This window comes from Vanessa atalanta, chromosome 28 (genome assembly GCF_905147765.1).
Source record: "Vanessa atalanta chromosome 28, ilVanAtal1.2, whole genome shotgun sequence".
Taxonomy (NCBI): Eukaryota; Metazoa; Arthropoda; class Insecta; order Lepidoptera; family Nymphalidae; genus Vanessa; species Vanessa atalanta.
In genome coordinates, this window is record NC_061898.1 from 3,704,993 (window position 1) to 3,728,645 (window position 23,653).

At 35.4% G+C, this 23,653-nt stretch overlaps 1 protein-coding gene across 1 annotated transcript in view; it reads right to left on the reverse strand.

Annotated features, from left to right (window-relative positions):
* LOC125074711 (unextended protein-like) overlaps window positions 1–23,653 on the reverse strand; it is a 44,736-nt gene that overhangs the window by 11,100 nt on the left and 9,983 nt on the right. Inside the window, exons 2-4 of the mRNA XM_047686122.1 lie at window positions 2,715–3,198; window positions 888–1,427; window positions 49–165 (exon numbers count right to left, since the gene is read on the reverse strand). Coding sequence (XP_047542078.1) covers window positions 49–165; window positions 888–1,427; window positions 2,715–3,198 — 1,141 coding nt within the window. The remainder of the gene's footprint in view (window positions 1–48; window positions 166–887; window positions 1,428–2,714; window positions 3,199–23,653) is intronic.

Below are 23,653 nucleotides of genomic sequence, written 5' to 3' on the forward strand. Positions count from 1 at the left end.
TGGATAAATCAAACATTTCAATGTGAAAGCATTTCGTTATAAACTTACCTTAACAAGTTCCTTTAGCCTCTCCCTGTTGTAGTGTGTACCGATCTCTTCGCCTAAGAAGTAGTCCAAAAGTTTGCTGGTCGGCCAAGCCAGTGGGGCGCATATACCCATCACGATCTGTGACCACATGACGTAGATAATAATTCATTAATAATTCACTACAGACACGCCATCGCAAACAATTTTGACGATGCATTTACCCGAATATCTTGGATTGAAAGCCAACATATGCTGGTTTTATCATATAAACGAAAATTAATTTAGAACAATATACAAACGTCATCTTGAGGAGATGGTTCGACAAAAATAGAATTATCATATTTATATGAAAGTCAATTTTTTTTTTATGATACCGGTAGCTGGACAAGAAAATGGGTCACCTGATGGTAAGTGGTCACCACCGTCCATAGGTAATGGCATTGTAAGAAATATTAACCATTCCTTACATCACCAATGCGCCACCAACCTTGAGAACTAAGATGTTACGTCCCTTGTGCCTGTAGTTACACTGGCTTACTCACCCTTCACACCGGAACACAACAATACTAAGTACTGCTGTTAGGCAGTAGAATATCTGATGAATGGGTGGTACCTACCCAGACGGGCTTGCACAAAGCCCTACCACCAAATATTCGAATTCGAACTTAATCATTTATTTAAGTCGCAGGTTCGATCCTACCCCTTGGGCTATTGTCATTCCCACTCCAAGCACAAGCTATAAGCCTTATTGGAGGGGTAAATAGGAATATTAGTAATTATTTAAAATGGACCATTGTTACTTATTTTTAAATATAATCGGTGGAAATCTATAATAGGATCGGGAACCTATTGGTACCAACCTTCATTATCCAAATACTCTTCGCACCGACCAGTAAACCGTGTCTCGCGCATATCGCCTGCGGCGTGATCTCCGCAATGAAGACGATCGCCAGAGTCGAGCCAATAACAGCCACCAGACCAGATGTTAAATCGTCCAGAATCACAGTAAACGTACTGTTCACGGCGACGTTACTCAGCAGAATCGTACAAAGGAGGTAGTTTCCATGAGATCGTACAGGCATGATTGCTCTAGCGTACTTTCTCTCCTTATCCGTACCCGTGTTCGCTATAATCTTCAACTCGGTCCTGTCCAATGCCATCAGACCAAGGTTCAATCCAGAGAACAGTGACGCCAACATCAGTAAAATCACAATTAAAATCAAGGAAGCCCACAGAGGTAACAGTTTGTTGTGAGTACCCAAAATCTTCCACTTCTCCTGGCCTTGATGGACGAAGTCTTCGTTGGGTGATCTCTTCGCGCAAATATAGAATTTGTAGTCCTCTAGTGGAGGTGGAGCGATCAATTCGAAGAGGGCTGAGTTCGTATCCGCTAATTTAACCTGGAAAACATTTCACATTACAAGCTCACGAGTCGTGATGGTCCAGTGGTAGAACATGTCGATCTTAACCGGGTCTTATAAGTTGTCGCGTGTTTATTTTGTATTTATAAATAATCTCGTGAGAAAATCTGTCACATGTAACTAACTCCTGCCATTAAGATTGGAACAGCCTGATAGAACAACTCCAAAAGCATCTCATCAAGACAGGGCACTTTTGCTGAGCAATGGGTCGTTAAGTTTTACCTCAGCTCATTGAAAACCTTATTTCGTATAAACAGAGAAAAAAATAATTAATATTATATTAAGGATTCATTATGACTATTAAGCACCGTTAGTGGAGCAAGGATAACAATAAAATATTGAGCTAAATATCTTAATCAAGAATAATTAAAAGTATCACTGACACTAATTTAACTTTCAAAGTGAATTAATTATCTAAATTAAAATGTTTTTAGTTCAACGGATAGCGAAACTCGAGAAATACCTAACTTTCTGTATAACATCTCAGTAAAAACTAAACTAAACAATAATGCTTTAACTTTGTACGTATTTTTTGTTTCAAAATCGATAGTTAGTCTGGCAAATAGACCACCTGACGTCAGACCATATGTGGCAGAATTTCATACAAGTTTGATTGCTTCATCGTCGAGTGAGACATTAATTCTAATACATTTGTTTATAACATTAACAGCCTGTAATTTTCCCACTGCTGGGCTAAGGCCTCCTTTCCCTTTCAGGAGAAGGTTTGGAGCATATTCCACTACGTTGCTCCAGTGCGGGTTGGTGGAATACACATGTGGCAGAATTTCGTTGAAATTAGACACATGCAGTTACTCACGATGTTTTTCTTCACCACCGAGCACGACATGAATTATAAACACAAATTAAGCACATGAAAATTCAGTGGTGCACGCCTGGGTTTGAACCCGAAATCATCGGTTAAGATGTACGCGTTCTAACCACTGGGCCACCTCGACTCTCCTAATACACTAGGGCACTATATTTTACCAACAACTTTTTTTGTCTATAAAGTCGGGATCTATAGTGACGCTGTTCGGGATATGTAAGGTGACACGGTCGTTAAGAATTCAGGCGCAGGGCCTCCAGCTTAACGAACGTTCGGAAATACTGCAAAATTCCTGGCTCGGGGCTGAATCTGAGAATTTCTCAACAGTAAAACCCAATACCGTTTTTTAATTGGGCCAACTCGGGGTTTGTTACCAGAAGTTTATAAATCATGAAGAATTAATTAATACATTTGTACCAAAACTATCAGATAATTATTACCTTATACTCTCCGTTCAGCAGGAAATGGCAAGGTGTGCCGTAAACTTCAGGCACATGGGTGAACGCTATAACAGTCTCGTCCGTGAACCCTTCACCGAACAGCCGCATCGTGAACAATGTTTCTCTCAGAACACTTGGTATCATTTCATCTACGATTTTCGGTTCTTTCTTAGACTCCTCTATCCTCAAACCCATGACTTTAAGAGTAGCATTACTAAAGACTTTAACTTTAGCACCCAGGCTAGATTCTGATGCAGTTTCAAGTTCTGGTGTTGTCGCATTGACGTCTTCTTCAACTTGACGTCTGATCCTAGCGAATTTGTCATTGGGATTCTCGTATGAGAATGTTTCGACGATAACGTCCTCAGCTTCGTCGCCATATTTGTTCACGGCTAAATCTCTGTAAAATGTCTTAGCTTTTGCATCTTCGATGAGATCGTCTACCTCTCCACGAGGCGTATCTTCGACTTCATTGTCCGATAGCCTGTAACAAAATAGCATTTTAATATTCCACAATCAATAACGGATCTATTTATATAGGCAACAGATAAAATTTAATCAATGATGTGATCACCACTGGTAACAATTCTGCTAACTGAAAGACTTTAAAAGAAAAGTGGGAAAGAGACGAAGCAATCGAGAAGATTGTTTGTCTCATTTTGTTTTAATAATTACAGACGTAATGAAAGAGGACATATGAGCTACACAATCAAGTTACCTCTTTTAAGAATGAAAAATTTTGTAATGGTTGGCGGACGAGCATATGGGCCACTTGATGCAAGTGGTCACCGTCGCCCACAGTCAATGGCGCTGTTAGAAGCCTTGGGAACTAAGGTGTTATGTCCCTTGTGCCTGTAGTTACACTGGCTCACTCATCCTTCAAACCGGGACACAATAATACTGAGTTACCTGTTTGGCGGTAGAATATCTGATAAGTGGGTGGTCCATACCCAGACGGGCTCGCACAAAGCCCTACCACCAAATCAATTATTTATATTGATAGTTTTATTTTATTTATATCGAAAGAACCATAACAGGATAAAACTTTAGCTAAAACTTTTCAGTCAGTATTTTAATCTTAAATAAATCCTCCTTTAAATCACGAAACTTATGCAACTGGCTGGCATTCGACGATTTAAACCTAATTACACAATCGCACTTAACCTGTATAATAATTAAAACGTTGCTTTGAGAACAATTGACACAGTTCCGTATGTTTACTAGGCACTTATCGATGAAAATTAACGATGTGTAATTGTGTGTGTAGAGAGATATCGCGTAAATTGCTCTGTGATAATATTTAGTTATTACTTACGTCGTTTGTCGAATAAGAAACAAAATTTGAATTAGTTATAATAATAATCGAACAATTATTAAATAAATTCTGACAACCTCCGTAGTCGAGTAGTGTGTACACCGGTTTTCATACGCCACAGAGTCGATGTAGAAAAAGTTCATTAGTTTTCTATGTTGTCTTGGGTCTGGGTGTTAGTACTGTCGTTACCTCTGATTTTCCATAACACAAGTGCTTTAGCTACTTACATTGGGATCGGAGTAATGTACGTGATCTTGTCCAATATTTATAAAAAAACATATGGATGTGAATGATACATAAAGTAATAGAATATACTCTCAGTAACACTAACACGCGAAATGTCTTACAGTTTAGTACCAAAACAGAAAGGGTAAAAGTTTCAAGTGTATCCGTGTGTGAGTCTGTGACATCGTAGCTCCTAAATTTATTAACCAATATTAATTTAGATTTATACCTATTTACCGAAGTGGGAGTAGTCAAGCTTTGAGACTAATCGGCTTTACGCGCGCGAAATTTATAATATTTTATAGCACGCAATCCACCTCACATTTTACTCCCTCGAGGGGGAATTAAAAACTGTAGCCTATGTCCTGCACCGGGACTCAAACTATGCCGTTTCCAAATTTCATTAAAACCGGTCCAGGTTCAGAGGTTACAGACAGAATTACTTTCGCGTTTATAATATTAGTAGTGATTAATAACAACAAGAATAAAACTCAGCACCCTTATTTGTTTTAAGTACATCGCGCGCACGGAGGAGTGTACGATTTGCCAAAGTTAAGAAATATATGGGGAAGCAGTGAGGCAACTTAAAATGTATTTACTTGTAATACATTGTATTAAAAAAAAAACTGTTGTTGTAACATTTTAAATGAAAAAAACGCTTTTAACATTTTTGTCAAATATATAATGGTTTAAGCAAATCACCGTATACACCGTGGCGACTTGTGTAAAAATGCTTGTACTCGTTTCCTCCACATGAAGAGGCTATGTAGGAATCAACGCCTAAGAAACCAACGGTACACACTTCACCTCTTTGGTCGTGTCACGGGATTTCTTGAACAAACTGCCGTACCATTCCGTCTGCTAGCGCGATTCCATTCCTACAGGGATTCCTGGGTATGAACCACCAAGTCCCGGCAGCGAGGAACGGCAACATATACCCTATACAGTAGTTTCAATACAATACACAGCAATAAATGGTATGTCTGTGTGTATTGAACGGTGAGTGAGCCAATCTAACTACAGATATAAGGTACATAAAAATACCAAAACAGGCAACGCATTCAAGGTGATACCACTTACAGTGCGCAATGTCTACTTGCCAGTGGTGACCACTTGCCAGTCTGTCTATCTATTTGAATTTAAAAAAAGAACCAACCCATTCCATTTCCCTCTAAGGAAAATTTTTATAGTCGCCAAAACAGTTCCGTGCTACGCCTACTGTTGGAACGAGATTAATTCCAAAATGGACGTCCGTACATCGCGTGACTTCTAAGCATTTAGCTGATTGACCTGATTTCTTTGACGGCCAGTAAAAGCCATGGACGTTTTCGTTATATAAGTACTTTATATGTGGCATGAAAAAATATTTTCGGTTAAGTGATTGCTATTACTTAAAAGCTTAAATTATATTATTGACTAGATGTGCCCGCGACTTCGAACGCGTTTGAATTTAGAAAATAAGTTATTGTTGAATCTAATTTACTCCTTATTACATCAGCTACCTCTCAGCGAAAGTCCCATCAAAATCGGTCCAGCCGTTCCAGAGATTAGCCGGAACAAACAGACAGGCGGACAAAAATTGTAAAAAAAAAAATTTTTTTTTTGTATATTTACCGTGTATACATACATATGCATTTATTAAAAAGCGGTTATTTTAATATTACAAACAGACACTCCAATTTTATTAGTATAGATTAACTGGAAATTCGCTCGCTTATTTTAGGCATGAATCAATTTTCCTTATGAGTTATCATACAAAGCAACAGACATACATTATTATTATTAATGACCATTATTACATTCAGGGTATACGAATTTAAAAATAAAAATACTATCAATATAAAGAATAATTTAGGTGAGAAATTGTGGTACAAACTCAGACCACCAGCAACTTATCAAAATCAAAACTATCATAAACGAACTATTTAATGTAAAGCTACAACCGGTTCGGAATGTAGATTCTGCCGAGAAGAACCGGCAAGAAACTTAGTAGTTACTCATCGTCATGTTAGTTAAATACAATTATATATGTATGTTATGTCTCCTGCCTGGAAGTCAACAAGCATTGAGTTAATGCTTGTTGACTTCCAGGCAGGATTTTTATCATCACGCTTTTTATCATCAATATAATCTTGTATCGAATAATATGCCTTCTTTACCAATATATTTTTTTCAGTTGACTTGAATCTATGAAACGGCAAAGTTAAAAATGTCTGTGGAATTTTATTATAGACGCGGATACCTTGCCCCAAGAATGATTTATTGACTTTGCAGAGTCGGAAACTTGGCGTTCTAAGCTTATCCTTACTTCTTGTGCACACACAATGATTATCACTGATTTTATCAAAGTGATCGATGCTTCTGTAAATATACATAATATTGTTGTGAATATACTTAATTGTAAGTATTCTATATCATTCCCTTGGTGGTAGGGCACTGTGCAACCCCGTCCAAGCAGCACCTACTCATTACATAAACTACCCGCGAACAGTACTCAGTATTGCTGTGTGCGTTTGAAGGGTGATTGGGTCATGTAACAGGCACAAGGGACATAACATCTTAGTTCCCAAGTTTGGTGATGCATTGGTGTTTTAAGGAATGGTTTATACCGTCGGCTGATTGGCTGATTATGTTGACCACTTACCATCAGGTGAATGCAAATTTTTAGATGTGGTCCTCTTCGCGGTTTAATCGCTGAACCGATTTAGATGAAACTTGATACGCAGACAGTTTGAGTCCCGGGGAAGAATATAGCCTACTTTTTTAACTCACCCCCTTTTCCCGGGGGGGTTTAGCTTTGTGTGGTATAAAGTGTTATAAATTTCGCGTAGGTTCAGCTAGTAGCATATATTTTATTTTTCTTTTTTTTTTTAATTCCGTATATTGTCTGAATATTAGTCGAAGTTTGATCGGAAAATATATTATAACTAAGATTATAACAGTGTTCAGTTTTGAACACGGCACTATCGCTGCTCTGAACTGTCCACCTATCGTGATTTTTGACGTCATATCCGTTCCAATGTCAAAATTTTCTCAACGCGCCTAAATAAGTATAATCTTTATGATAATTAATATTGAAAAGATAAAATACCACGCCGATTCACGTTCAAGAGTACTTAAGAACGTCAAACTAAACAAATGTCTACCCGGTCTTTCACGTAACTTGTGGTAGGGCTTTGTGCAAGCCCGTCTGGGTAGGTACCACCCACTCATAACGAGATACCGAGCCGTGACGTCATCAAGTGAAAGCAAACACAAATACAACAGACTAACTACACTCTCATTACACTCCAGCGTAACTCTTAAAATACCATCTGTGACGTCTGCCTTATTGGAAGGTCGCCAAGCTGTGAGCAGACGTTACTCGGTCTCCGCGGTAACGCGATGTGTTCGACGTAGGAGTGACAGAGACGGCATTACCTTTACGACTTTTATTAAAAACTTTATACCCTCTAATAGCTCTGTTACGCACTACAAACAGTTCTTTATCAAAATATATATTTATGAACCATCCGTCTCACATTCACACGTGTACAACTTTTATGTTGAATAACAACCCTAATAAGAAAACAAATTCTTTTTTTCCGACTAGTGCCATTATACGCAAAAGATGCGGATCCTTGGTGTACAGATTGCGGGATAGTCCCAACAGCATCATGAAGGTAATTGCTAGTAGGTTTGACTGTAAGTATGTTAGTAATTGCTGTGCTATTTCGAGCGGATTAGTTCAGCTATTACTACCATAATTACAATTTAGTGATAGTTTTTATTATACTAACATAGGAGATAACTAATATGTATCACTAACAATAAAAATGAGTCATAGTCACTTGAAATAAAAAGTTATTATTATTATTATTATCATATTGAAATTCTCGGTTTTATAGAGGAAACCGAGAATTTAAATATTAAAATTCTTTATAATTTTTAATTTCAATACAGAAATACTGAAATTAAAGTCTCGGTTTTCCTCTATAATTAGAGGAAAACCGAGGCTTTTAATATTTCTGTATTTAAAATTTTAATACTTCTGTATATTAATACACCATTCGGGTTTTCTCTATAAAAACCTTCCCCTTGAATACTTCTGTTCATTAATGAAATGCGCACATACGTAGAGAAGCGACTTTGTTTTACTATACAAAGATAACACAACCCTGTTCTACTTAACTACCAAAAATCTAGTATAATTTTACTTCCAAAACTCCGATAACAACTTCGCCGACACTCAAACTGAATTTACCATCAAAAATGCCATGACATTATTCATAAATGATATCGTCAATTCAATGTCAATCTTGTTAAATTCTCTGAAGCTCCTGTGGCTGGAATAGGCTTCTTATAATAATTTATTTATTTTTAATTACCTAAGAGTCCGATTTATAGGTTTGGAGGCCATAAAGGCGTGGAGACCCTAATATTATGAGTGAATTAGAATATTTGGATTTAAATCAGTAAGGTATATCTGTTGTCTATCTCATGTGGAGGGCCCGAGGGCCCTGGTTCCCATAAATCCGGCCTTGCTATTTAATTGCCTGCGTGCGTTGCGATGCCTTTAAACTTATTTGTAAACTATTATTCGATAAGACTTGCGCTAACACAGTCTTTATGCTCAAACGTATACCATTTATTATGGCTATCGGTTGAACGGTAGGGATTTTGGATAAAGACACCTGGATTTAGGCTCGGGCTCCACACAAGACTGTTTTAGAACAGTAATTGTGAATACTAACACCATTGTAAATCTGGTTACTTAAAAGAGTAACGTTTTAAAGGAGACTGCTTTCCGAATCGGAGGTTTTTTTTTTTATGGGGCAAACGAGCAGGAGGCTCACCTGATGGAAAGTGATTACCACCATCTAGCGGCGTTTCCAACGAATGATACAAAGGTTCACCATGTAGAGATACTGTAGAAATGTTGAAATTGAATTAATACTATTTTTAACATATTTTCTAATAAATTAGAAGAATTTTAATAAATAAGACAACACAGTTTTTCTATGTTCTAACGCGACCTTGGCGGAAAATATGAAATTACGTGAGCTGTTGCAACCTCCTTAAATAAGATTTTATCTCCGATTGTCTTTATTTATAATTATTCAATTCCTACATATATAATATTAGTCCAGTCATTTCGTCGGAAAAAAAGGCAAATAAATGAAAATTAAATTAATGATGGCGACCTCAGAGCCCCGGAAATCTTGGTAATTTCATTTTCATTTTTGAATGTATGTAATGACTGGTTTATATACTACTTGTCGCCTGCGACTTCAGTTGCGTTTTCGGGTTTGGTCGTCAGATGTTAGGGACAAAACGTAGCCTTCCTTGGAGTTCAAGGGTGCTGCATACCAAATATCATCAAATTCAGTTCGGCGGTTTGACCGTGAAAACGTAACAGACTGACATACAGTTACTTTATAATATTAGTAATAGGGTTGGTAGATCCCACCATCAGATGGAAATGATAAATGCCACCGGGAGAGAGAGAAACCAAACTAGTACAGATAATAAAAGGGCAAAGGAAAACAGTTCTTGTTTAATTTCTAATTTTTTTTAGTAGTTTTTGCCGAGCTTCAGTGTTAACAATAAAAACTCTTTATTAATAAGAAAAAAAATCGAAACATGTAAATTCAGTAACATTATCGTTCATTTAATTATGTTACCCGTTTACACCACCTAGATAGAAAAATGAAAGTTAATAATATACCGTATTAGTTTAGTATTACTTATTTTACCCGAGCGAAACCGGGTTTTCAACTAGTCAATAATGATACTAACAGTAATAACAGCTCTCGGTGAATATTTCAAATTCAGGTATCATAACAAATATATCTAAGTGTTGAAACGCGAAACAATACGAAAATAACTGTCGCATATCGTATGGTGAATTAGTGACAATTAACTCGAAGCCGAAGCCAACTTTACGATGTACATATAGTTATCGTACAGAAGTGAAACAGATTTTAAAAAAAAAAACAAGAATTAAAATTACTTCAAACAATAATGTTGTCTTAGATTTTCGCGATTATTACACATTGAAATAAAACTAGTTTTTAACGGATTTAATCGCGTATATTAATTTTTTTTTTTTTAACAACTTACTTACTTCAAACAATTTACTAACAAACCAAAAATCTAACTTCGAATTTATCTTAACATAAATAAACTAACACATCATACATACACCGTTAAGCTTACAAATTAAAACAAAACTCACTTTTAACAAATTACAAGTCGCGCCAATATCGAACTTACTGTACGAGCCTAAGAGAAAAAATAATGGAAGTTTAATTTAATTTCGCGTGCTTTTGTGTTTTTTTTTTTTTAATTCGATCTAGCCGTCGTAGATCGTGTGGATGAAGGAAACAAAATCAAAATATACTTTATACACCCAGACAGACTTGTACAAAACCCTACCACCAAGTGATGCGTGTCTTATGAACGCGAAGTACAAACTATGAGTGGAAGTCTTACTTATTCGGCGTAAATATTTTTACAGTTTTTAATTGCGTGCAAATATTGCATTACAATAAAATAATAATAATCTACTTATTAATAATAAAATAATTATTAATCTTATTATAAATTTAATTTAATCTTTTTTCACCACTACTAACACGAAAATAAACATTTATATAATTTTTAATAAAACAAAACATTGAAAATAAGATAAGATGTGAAGTTGTCAATTCCAGCAACTTGACACTTAATTGACAGTTTAGCAACCAACTTCACCCTTAGTTTTCGCGTCAACCTATACACGCATAAAAAAAAATCACTGTCATAATATTTCACGTGCCAAAAGAAATATAAAAATATTCAAGACGTCATTCATACAAAGATAAATTAGACATCACAAAATGAGCAATAAATGACGTAATTTCATATTAAAATAAAAGAAATACGGCAGTACACCCGTCTCTCTCACGCATGTCGTTAATCACGATTCGTAAATAGCACAGACCGTTTTATATCCCCGTCGCAGACGGAGTTTATGACGGGTGTAAAATTAAGATGGCGGGTTTAGCGCGAGATGGCCGCTGGATACGATCATATTTTTTTATTCCCACTTTAATAGATCATCTCATTTACTGCCATCCTGTATTTAGGTCAAGTTTTTATTGTAAATAAAAAACTAAATATGTGTGTCCACTGTCACGTTATTTATCCAACAAACTGCTTATCTTAAATAAAATCTCATTTTAAATGTAAAAAAAGAGGTGTCGTGGGAACCAGATTGAATGCAGATATTAAAATTCATATCAAATCAAATCAATTTTGTTCAAGTAAACTTCACAATGAAGCGTTTTTGAATCGTCGATATTTAAATACAACCACCGTATCACCACACCACCACCATACCACCATATCGTATCATAAAAATCATCATAACATAGTATAAAACAAAGTCGCTTACCGCTGTCTGTCCCTATCTATGCTTAAATCTTTAAAATTACACAACGGATTTTGATGCGGTTTTTTTTAATAAATAGATTGATTCAAGAGGAAGGTTTATATGTATAATACATGCTCAATATAGTAGATAAACACTGATAATTGTAGGGGTTGCAAAAGTGATGTCGTAAATAAACACATTTTTTGCGCTTACATTGCAAACACTGGCTGAACCCTACGAGATAGATCAAAATAATGTACTACAGTATTGTACACCTTAAAAGGGTCTTCAAAAATGCTCGCAAATGGTACCCACAATAAACCTTTTTTATTGTTTACTTTTTACGAGAGATAATGGCTTATTTTCGAAGCGATTTTAAGCAATACAGCATTAATCCTTATCCAATCAAGTACCTTAAAATACATTGTGCATTTAATATAGATCATACAGCATGTAATTTATATGAATATTTTCGAAGATATTACAGATTTAAAACACAGGGACGTAACGGTTTGTATTGTCTAACGACTGAAAAACTGTGAACCTTGTAAGAAAATCTGTAGTATACTTAGTTGACGCTGACAATGGTGACATTGCACACGTGCGAAGCCGGGGCGGGTCGCTAGTATTTAATAAAATTGGAATTAAAAAAATCCAGAAACTTTTTTTTTTTTTAAATGAATTTGTCTATGTGTTCTGTATTAAATAACAAGACAAAATAATAATAAAATGACAATGACAAATTTGTATTTAAAAACCCGAGTTAATCAAAACGAAAACCAAAAAAAAACTTATAATATCTATATTCATATAAAAAAGATTAAGCGTCTGTTTGTAAAATATCCGTTTTTCTCTCACCTTCTTATGATTATCTCTATTATATGTGAGAGATGAGATACAGCCTGGCGACAGACAGACGGACGGACAGCGGAGTCTTAGTAATAGGGTACCGTTTCACACTTCTAATTTAACCTTACAAAAAAGTCCGTTATAAAATAAGTATGACGTGATAATTTCAAACATGGTCGGCGCTAGATCTGTGCGATATCATTGGATAGACAAACAATCGGATTACCGTTTTAGCAATTTCTCATTTAATTTGTGATGTCAATGTTATTTGAGTTTTCATATTGAACTTAAGATAGTCAGCCTGTAAGAGTCCCACCATTGGGCTTACCACTTGGTACTCCAATAATGGATACAAACATACCCTTTCCACTAACAATCTATTCCTTTATCGCAATGGAAACGTAATCGTTGCCGCCCAGCTGTTTCCTCAAACGCAACGATCCAATTGCGTTTCGGTAGAAGTTCGATCGGAATACAATCGAAATCGTACTGTAATCGATATGTCGCAGTCATCTGGTTGAATCCGCTATTTGATTGTATGACTAGCGCGTTCATTGAATGAAGACATTTCATTGAATGACTAGGGCCGAACGTTTATTGAACGAGCGTCACTCAACGTCCAACTAGTTAGCGGATTGTAACATAGCCCTTTGAACACAACGGACGTAAAACAGACCGGTGATTGTAATTTAGTTCACTTTTTTCCTATTGTTCATGTTCATTTTTTAACCTAACTTAACCAAACATTACAAAGTCAGCTATATCCTATTCAACGACTATGCTAAATGACGTTCAGTCAAGACGTTGAACGTTACACGAAACAACTTGACGGGTTGTCCTTTAGTCATACAATTAAATGTCATTCAATGAACGCGCTAGTCATACAATCAAATAGCAGATTCAACCAGATGACTGCTATAGATATAAATAATTAGAACTGATCCACAGTTACGATTAGGGTATCGTCGAAGTTGGATCGCGATAGAATAGGGAACGTATACCTTTAAATTAAATTGGCACCAGGTTTCCACCACGGGATGAGATATTAACACAAATAAAGTACATGTAATTTCAGCTTTTTTCGGGTTTAAGCTGGCAATCGTGGGTTTAAGATGAGTCGAACGTCTCGGTTCGGTCGTTTTAACAAATTCATCAATTAAATAATGATGTCATTGTTATTCGTGTTTATTATTAGTGTGCGTGAAATAATTATCTTTTTTCAGTATCACGGTACGTCTCGTTAATCCGAGTATGCCACGATGTACAATCGTCGCCCTGTCTAAGCCAGTTAATCTAAAGAAAACAGACGTACAAAAATTGGAGTGCATTATTTTAAGGACATGCTGGAGTTTTCTGTTCCGACTTCGTACGGGTAAAATTAATAACATACTTAATTAAAGTATTATTTAACAAGCACTTTCAAATCTTATTATTTTTTATAAGTAAACAGAGGAAAAGTAAAAATTACATTAAATGACGCTCGACAGAAGTAAATATATAATAATATATAAACTAATCTATATTCTATTCCAACCATAACAGGAGAAAAGCCAAATAAACAAGACTTGACAGCAAATAAACGCGATATCATTGGTCGAGAGCTCGATTAATCTATGACATTCACAGTGGATTTGCGATAAAATGGCGTTTTTTTTAAACGCCGACGAAACTTTTATCGGAATTTTGGAAGTAAATTTAAAGTGGAAATAAGTGGTTAAGTGTAGTAGTGTTGTATTATTAATAAAGATATATTAATCGTAAACTCTTAGTAGTGCACGATATAGCTGAGTTATTAGCAAATCTTATGAAACACGTAAATCTAAGGTTTGGTGATCTTTTTTCCTACTTCCATTAAAATAGACTGACTATATGTTGAACTATTTAATATTGACATTGTTTAACTTGAGAAAAGCTTAGGTTATTGATTAAATCTTATGTATATTATTATGCTAATGTAACAGCCTGTGAACGGCCCACTGCTGGGCTAGGACCCCCCCCCCCCCCTATTTGGATTTGGAGACTAATTCCACCACGCTACTGCAATACTGGATTTGTGAATACACATTACACATGCAATAACCAATCAGTTAATCAATCAAAATATACTTTATTCAAGTAGGCTTTTACAAGGACTTTTTTTTTATAAATATTGGACAACATCACATACATTACTCTGATCCCAATGTAAGTAGCTAAAGCAGTTGTGTTATGGAAAACCAGAAGTAACGACGGCACCGCAAACACCCAGACCCAAGACAACATAGAAAACTAATGATTATTTTTTCTACATCGACTCGGCCGGGAATCGAACCCGGGACCTCGGAGTAGCGTACCCATGAAAACTGGTATTCGCGCTACTCGACCACGGAGGTCGTCAAACTTTTGATTTATCATTTTACAAACTATATTAAGTGAAGCTACCACCGGTTCGGTATGTAGATTCTAGCGAGAATAACCGGCAAGAAACTCAGTAGTTACCCTTTCCAACATTTAAAATACAAAGTTCTGTTAGCCAAATACAATTATATATGTACTTAATATATCCCGCCTGGAAGTCAACAAGTATTAGCTCCACTCCTTTTTATAATCTATATAATCTTGTATTGAATTATATACTTTTTATATTAATGTAATTCTTAAAAATGATTTGTATTTATGAATCGAAAATATCTGATAAATTTCAATTACAATAATCCTCGTCAAAACCATTACGTTTAAATATATATTTAATCCAACAGAACATTATAATAAAAAATGATAAAACTGTCTGTCTGAACGAAATCTAAATTTAAATCAGACGTTTACGGTCGCCATTAAACGCATAAGTGACGACCGCATAATATACACCGATAATATCGCGACCGAAGATGCGCGGGCGCAACTAGATCAGAAACACGTCACTAAACAAAAAACCATATCCATTTCGATGTAATGTTGTAGAAGTTTATGATATAAGAGTAGCGATTTTTTTTTCTCGCTGGAAAAATGCGTTACGCTTTCAAATAAGTGGGGGGGGGGGTTGGAACGCTTAGCGCCCCCGGTATACCTTCAAAAACCAGTGGTATATAGAAATGTTCCTATTGCACGACTTATCAAAATCAAAATATACTTTATTCAAGTAGGCTTTTACAAGCACTTTTGGATCGTCATTTAACAAACTATTTAAAGTAAAGCTACCACCTGCACCGGTTCGGAAAGTAGATTCTACCGAGAAGAACCGGTAAGAAACTCAGTAGTTACTCTTTTTCAACACCTAAAAATACAGTCATGTTAGTTAAATACAATTATATATGTATGTTATGTCTCCTGCCTGGAAGTCAACAAGCATTAGCTCCACGCTTTTTTATCATCTATATAACCTTGTATCGAATAATATGCCTTCTTTACCGATGTATTTTTTACAAACGATTTCCGGTCAATCAGGGGTAAATTCACGAAAAGTTTTTTTTATTTTTTATAATCGAATCAATAATTAAGAATAAGTCTTTTGCGAATATCTTTTACTAGTTGTCGTTTGATATAAAAATAATTATATTTAATATAAAGACATATTGTATATCTAAATATAAATAACTTATCGATACATTTTTTTTTTTTTTTCGATTGAATGACAGTGATTTGTCGTGCACTTTTAAACATGTCTATGTGTGTTGAGGATGTGTACAATAAATTTAAAAACATAATTATTTTTATGACGAAAACGCTTTTAAAATATATTCCTTAACATGCGTAAATCTTACGCGTAATCTTAACATTGTCACTTCAATTTCATATCGACCAACCTTGAGTCATCCATCTTTTATCAATTTATCTAAACAAAACAGCTGTTCACGTTAAGACCGGTCTGAAAACACTTACATAAGACCATCGGTTCAAACAATTGAGACGGATCAACAATTAACATTTTAATTATTTATAGTCTGTCGTACATTTAGGGATGCCAGTTAAAAAAAATATATTTATAATTTTTCTTATACGGCCACGTGAAACGGAAGATGGTCCAGAACAGGGAAAAAATGGTTTTGTTATAAACAATATTTATTAAGCAGGCAGGGTAACCCTGATCAAGTTCGACATTAATTATAATCGTTCATTGCAAATACATTGCCATTATACAAAATTCAAATGACAATTAATGTTACATAATTCCGCAGACATTTTTAACATCGCCGTTTCATAGATTCAAGTCATTCGTAAATAGTACATTAGTAAAGAAGGCATATTATTCGATACAAGATTATATAGATGATAAAAAAGCGTGGAGTTAATGCTTGTTGACTTCCAGGCAGGATATATTACATACATATATAATTGTATTTAACCAACATGACTGTATTTTTAGACATTGAAAAAGAGTAACTACTGAATTTCTTGCCGGTTCTTCTCGGTAGAATCTACATTCCGAACCGGTGGTAGCTCTACTTTAAATAGTTTGTTAAATGACGATTCAAAAGTGCTTGTAAAAGCCTACTTGAATATATTTTGATTTTGTTGGTAGACGGTAGATGTAAAAATCACACCGCGAAATCAAATAACATTAAAACAAAATTTATAATCAACTTAAATAAATATAATTCAAAATATAAATTCTAAATAATACACGCGTCGGTCGAAGCGATGAGTTTAACACACACCAACAAATTTAAATTAGAATATCTTCTATCGTTTTTACAGAAAAAAAACCATATTAACAGATACTGTAATGTCGCTCTTAAATAGTTAAACCTATCGTATCGATCGTATATCATCCGCGTAGATAACACAAATTTCGACGATAGCATGCGTGTGCTGATACCAAACACGCAATCATTGTTCAATTGGCTAACAGGCATACATCCTAATTGCCAAACACGCTCGAAGCCATGAACGATAAATTAATGAAGACATTTCACTGAAACGTTTAACCGTGAGTGATCGAAGTTCGTCTTGCAGCTCAGACGAGACATGTATAACATTTTCAAATACGAAAATTAAATTAGTTAAATAATAAAACAATATCGTTTGATTTGTTTTGGCTTTTTTTTTTTGTGCCAAGAGGCCAAAGATTATTTCATTATGTATTATAAAACAGCTACTATTTTTTTTTTTAAATTGTATAGGCTGACGTTCAAATGATCACATGATGGTAAATTGTCATGATGACTGATGGACTTTGACGCCGTAAATTTAACCATTTCTTATAACTCCAATGCTCAACAAACCTAGGGAATTAAGTCGCTTGTGAAGTTACACTGGTTCACACACATTTCAAACCGTAACACAAGAATACAAAGTATAACTTTACGGTAGAATATATGATGAGTGGGTGGTACCTACCTACGGGCTCGCACAAAGCCCTACCGCCAAGTGAATAAAAAAAATATTTATAATACAACACTATTTCACCTAAATACTTATCCACTAATTTTACCTTGATAATGTCTTCGTCGACATTTAAAACAAAAACAGAACGCTCTCGGATTATAGCGAATTCATTCATTCACGAGTTCCATTCTCGCAAAAGATCGCGTGACTATATTTTTTCTTTTTTTAATTTAATTTTCTTCCATTTGACTTTTGCTCCTATGCCTATACGGTCTACCTTTAACTCATTTTTTTTATAATTACACCAGCATAAACATTGGAGGCATGAGAAATATTAACCATTCCTTACATCGCCAATGCGCCACCAACCTTGGTAACAAAGATGTAATCCAAGTTCAAACCGTGTTGTTGTTTGGCGGTAGAAAACGAACGCTATCACTAAGTAAAACTTCGATCCTTTCGATATAATATCACTCTGTGATTCCACAATCGAAATCGAGTTTCGAGTTCATTCTCACAGAAAAAGTACCAAAACCGGGTGGGTACTTATTATTTGTAACGCGATCCATTAAACCAAATACACGCGAAAAATATTTTCAAAGTCTGACAACCCTACAAGGGCTATTTAATTGAATCAATGATGTAACTTAATATTAATCAATTTAGAGACATTTGAATACAAAAAAAATCTTTATCTTTTTCTATATACATAAAGAGGCAAAGGAAAAACAGTTCATCCGTTTGTCAATCTTTTCTTTCGTTTCGTCGAAACTTGGAAATTCATAACATAGATTATTCTCTTTGATGATGTATATCTAGATAGACTGTCGAAGCTGAGAACGCGTCCAAAAAAAAGTAGCGAATTGTGGTCACCGAGAACACGCACACTAGTAAAGTAGTTTGACGTTTGACGAGTGTCAAAGAATATCTGTCACGCACACCAATACAATAAAGTTAATTAGTTTTTAGTTCTTTTGTAGTGCGACGAGTAATTAAGTCATCCTCAAAATTATCAACAGTGATTACTGTCGAATTTCGATCACTCTGAGAACAAGAACCTCTTTAGCGTTTATTCCAGATAAAACGTAAGCTGTAAGCGATCTTATCAGATAGGTTTAACAGACGAGTGTATTTTATAATAATTAACTTTATTGCACATATTATGATAAACAAATACAACGTGCAAATAGTGACACTTCCAGACAACCTCGGTGTGAATAATCGTATCAATGTTAAACAAAGACGTAAAATTTGTTAATCCTAAATTGTTAAATGTCTCCGGGGATAAAGAGCCGATTCTAATTTTTTTTTCGCTGGATGAAAGCTACATTGGTCCTGAGCGTTAATTACGATAGAAATCATATTTATGTTATAACATTTCATTTAGCAGGGACTACGAAACTTTGCAAGCAAAAACATTAATGTTTTTGTAGTGTCTTGTTAAAAAAAAATGAAAGTAAAAATAATTCTATAAGTTAGTTTACTGCTGAGCACCTCTCTTCTCTTGTACAGGTTCACAAACGATGGCACTGAATGAAATACAAATCAATCCTCGATATATAAAAAAGCGAAATACCACTCACTGATAAATCACGAAATCTTAAGACCTTGAAATTTGGCAGGTAGGTTCCTTATATAATGTAGGCATCTAGGAACGGATTTCACGAAACTCCACCCATAAGAGGGGAAAACGGGGTTTAAAAGTCCACTAGTCAGGCACAGCTAGTATACAAAAAATGCTTTGATATTACGTCATCATCCTCCTGCCCTTATCCCAATTTTACTTGGGATCAGCGCAGCATGTCTTCCTCTTCCATACTTCTCTGTCGGACGTCATCTCACAAGTAACATGTAACTGTACACTTATGATACGAAAAAAACCACTTCCGTCCGTACGGTACCAATGTCTATGGACGATAATGACCACTTATCTGTACTAATATTACATTAACAACTAAGGCCCGACCACCTGTGGCCATTCTTTATAATGATGTCGGAGGGGTGCTGACCTGCAGTGAATGTGGTCGTACATGCGCTGCAAAAATTGACTATGTCAGTCACTTGAGAACACACAACAAAAGTTCTCAATAGTCAGATCACAGTCGCTGTGGCCGAATACGGTCGGGATAGGATATATAAACATCCTCCTCACCCTTTGAGGAGAAGGTTTGGAGCATCGTCCACCACGCTGCTCTAATGCGGGTTGGTGGATACACATGTGGCAGAATTTCGTTGAAATAAGATACATACAGGTTTCCTCGCGATGTTTTCCTACACCGGCGAGCACAAAATGAATTATAAACACAAATTAACCACATAATAATTCAGTTGTGCTTGCATTGGTTTGAACCCGCAACCATCGGTTAAGATGCACGTGTTCTAACCACTGGACCATCTCATCTGTACTAATTTTATTAATTAGAAAGAAAATCTTCCTGTCTATCAGTCTGTTACGTTTTCAAAGCTAAACCACCAGATTTTTAACCCCTCTTTTTTCGCTGGAAATACGTATTACACGTTTCCCCCGCGTGAAGTGGGGATGTGGGACTCGTCTTCCCAGAACTAGAACACCAGAATACCCACGAAAAAACCAACGGCACCACGGGATCGCTTCTGCATGCTACCGTGACGCCCTGACGAGATTTTTAAGCCCTAGCTTGGACTTGGGCTAACTTTTTTCATCCTTCGAGGAGTTAATGATGGTGATAAAGGGTTGAATACAAGTTCAAAAATTTAATTCCAAGCGGGCGAAGACGCGTGTTCATCTAGTCATTATATGTATAGCAATCATTATATCTTTATATGAAAAAAAAAATTAGAAAGTCACGACGTAATCTAAGGCGCAAAACAATAAACTTTCGTTAAAAAAAATCGAATTCGTCACGGCTCATGAGATTTCGAGTTCAGCTCTAACAACGACGTTGATTGGTCAAGAGTGGTTGGTCTCGACGGGTCATTTTTATGTTGATACCAATATTTTCGAAAAAATAAACTGCTAGTAAATTCGTTGAGCGAGTGTTATGACACCCTTCTACTGCCCTACACATGAAGCTTATGAAGAACTCACTACTAAGAAAGCAGCAGTGCCCTCTTCGTATTCGGGGGAGCGACGGGAGCGCAAGTTACCGTGACAAATATATCATTAAATCTAAGAGACGCATAAGTTTCACTTATTGGTGAAAATACGTAATCCGTATGGAAAATTGCACGTGACAAGGACCAAAAACTGCACTAACATCTCTCCTCTAATCTTCAAGAAACAGATCGCGATCCGGGTCAAAATATTTTATACGAATTATTTCAAGCGAACACGACAAAGTGCGAGTTGATCGGGCAACTTTGGGCATCTCCTTCTTGAAGAAGTTGGGGATACCAACTTCTCTAAAAAAGATATCATCACGACATTTGTGAAATATCATTACATAGTATAAAACAGAATCGGTTCCCGCTGTCTGTCTGTCCCTGTTTATGCTTAGATCTTTAAAACTACGCAACGGATTTTGATGCGGTTTTTTTTAATAGATAGTATTTCAAGAGGAAGGTTTATATATAATGCATGTGACAGATTAAGTAAGAAATTATCAAATAATTAGATGATTACAAAAACGCTTACATTATTTATTGATTGTTTTAATAAATTCTTCAATAAAAATAATGAGATTTAAATTATTTTTGAATTGTATTGATAACATTGATACTAAATAAGAAGGTACTTTGACTTTTCTGTTCATTATTGTGAGTCACGTGATTTGTAGTGAGGCTTATATAAGTGATGGAAGCTCTGTACAGAAAGTCTTTACTCTTTCTTGGAGCAGCAAGCTGTTAACATTTAAGGTATGATATAATTTTGTGATAAAGTATAATTATTGTTATTGCTTGTTAAATGACGATATATGAATTGTGGTTTTAGCAATTATCAAGAGACAAATTTAGTATTAAGGTAATTGGGCGTTAATGTAAATATTAATTAATACAAAATTACAATTACTACAGCTATTATAATGGTTAAATAAATATTTGTGTTTCATATATAATCTTTTATTGTCGTATAACCTTAAAATATAATATAATAAAGAAATGGAAATTATTCCTAAAATATCCTGACATTATTTGTCAAATCTCTATAAAAATTCTAACACGTGCATAATACAGTAGAGAAACACTGATAATTTTAGAACCCTACGAGATAGATTAAAATAATGTTCTACAGTATTGCACACCTCAAACAAAATACTCAGGTCTACAAAATACTCCGCGATGGTATATGTCTATCTCTTAGGGATAATCCACAATAACCATTTTTTATTCGTTATTTTTTATGAGATATTATTGGCTTAATTACGAAGCGATTTTACGCAATACAGTATTAATCCTTATCCACTTAAGTACGTAACTAAATTATGCATTTAATATAGATCAATAAGGCCCTTCACAACATGTAATTTAAATGAATATTTTCGAAGATATTACAGATTTAAAACGCAGGGTCATAGCGGTTTGTCTTGTCTAATGACAAAAAGCTATGAACTTTGTATATAATGACATTTAGTATATTTATTATCAGTATCGCCGTGCGAAGCCGGGGCGGGACGCTAGTAAATTATATAATGAAAAAGTGCAAGTGAACGCGACTAAAAACCGCTAGTTAAAAATAAAATATTTGGCACACGTGACGAATTCCAGATTGAAATTTTAGCAAATCTGAATGTCCTTTACGACGCTTTGGAAATACGCCAAGTAGACTGGACCAAGACATTAATATTTTATTAAATAAACTTATTGAGAAGTTCTTTACGACTCTTTACTGAGAACATAAAAAAGAATTAGGTCATTCATATTGTTGTTAAAAAAAATTTGGCAAATTTTTATTCCATTCCATAATTTGGGAAAAATTTACAAATCTCCACGTGATGGCTTAAAATATTTCATAATAAAAAATGATGTCTAATAATTTAACCGTGTAAATTTATCACTTATTATTGGCAGGCGGAGTGGCAAATAGGCCACTTGATGGTAAGTGGTCACCTCCGCCCACAGACGTTGGCGCTATAAGAAATATTAACCATTCCTTACGTCGCCAATGCGCCACCAACCTTGAGGTCTAAGTCTTGTCTTTTACGACACCGCTACCTCACTCACACTTCAAAACCGGAACACAACATGTACCAAATTGTACCGATTACCGGTAGAATATGTGATGAGGAGATTGTAACTACCCAGACAGAGAAAGAACCTCCATCACCAAATCAAATCAAATCAAAATATACTTTATTCAAGTAGACTTTTACAAGCACTTTTGAGTCATTTAACAAACTATTTAAAGTAAAGCTATCGCCGATTCGGAATGTAGATGGAAGAACCGGCAAGAAACTCAGTAGTTACTCTTTTTCAACATTTAAAAATACAGTCATGTTAGTTAAATACAATTATATATTGACGACCTCCGTGGTCGAGTAGTGTGTACACCGGTTTTCATGGGTACGCCACTCTGAGGTCCCGGGTTCGATTCCCGGCCGAGTCGATGTAGAAAAAGTTCTTTAGTTTTCTATGTTGTCTTGGGTCTGGGTGTCTGTTCTCTGTTCGTCCTGATCCTGTTAGTAATAGTCATTGGGATTTCCATCGGAAAACTCTCACAAGCAAACCGGCAAAAACTCATACACAGTAATATGGCCAGACTTCCAAATTTACCGTCGCGGCCAAAAGCGGTCAATTCTGTTTCCCAACCAATTCGCATTTAAAACATGTTCTAAGTGAGATATTCAACACTTAGTGTCACATCCTGTACCTATTTCCATAAAAACAAAGATCAATGCAAAACTAAATAATTCGCAAATAGTAAATTTAGCACAA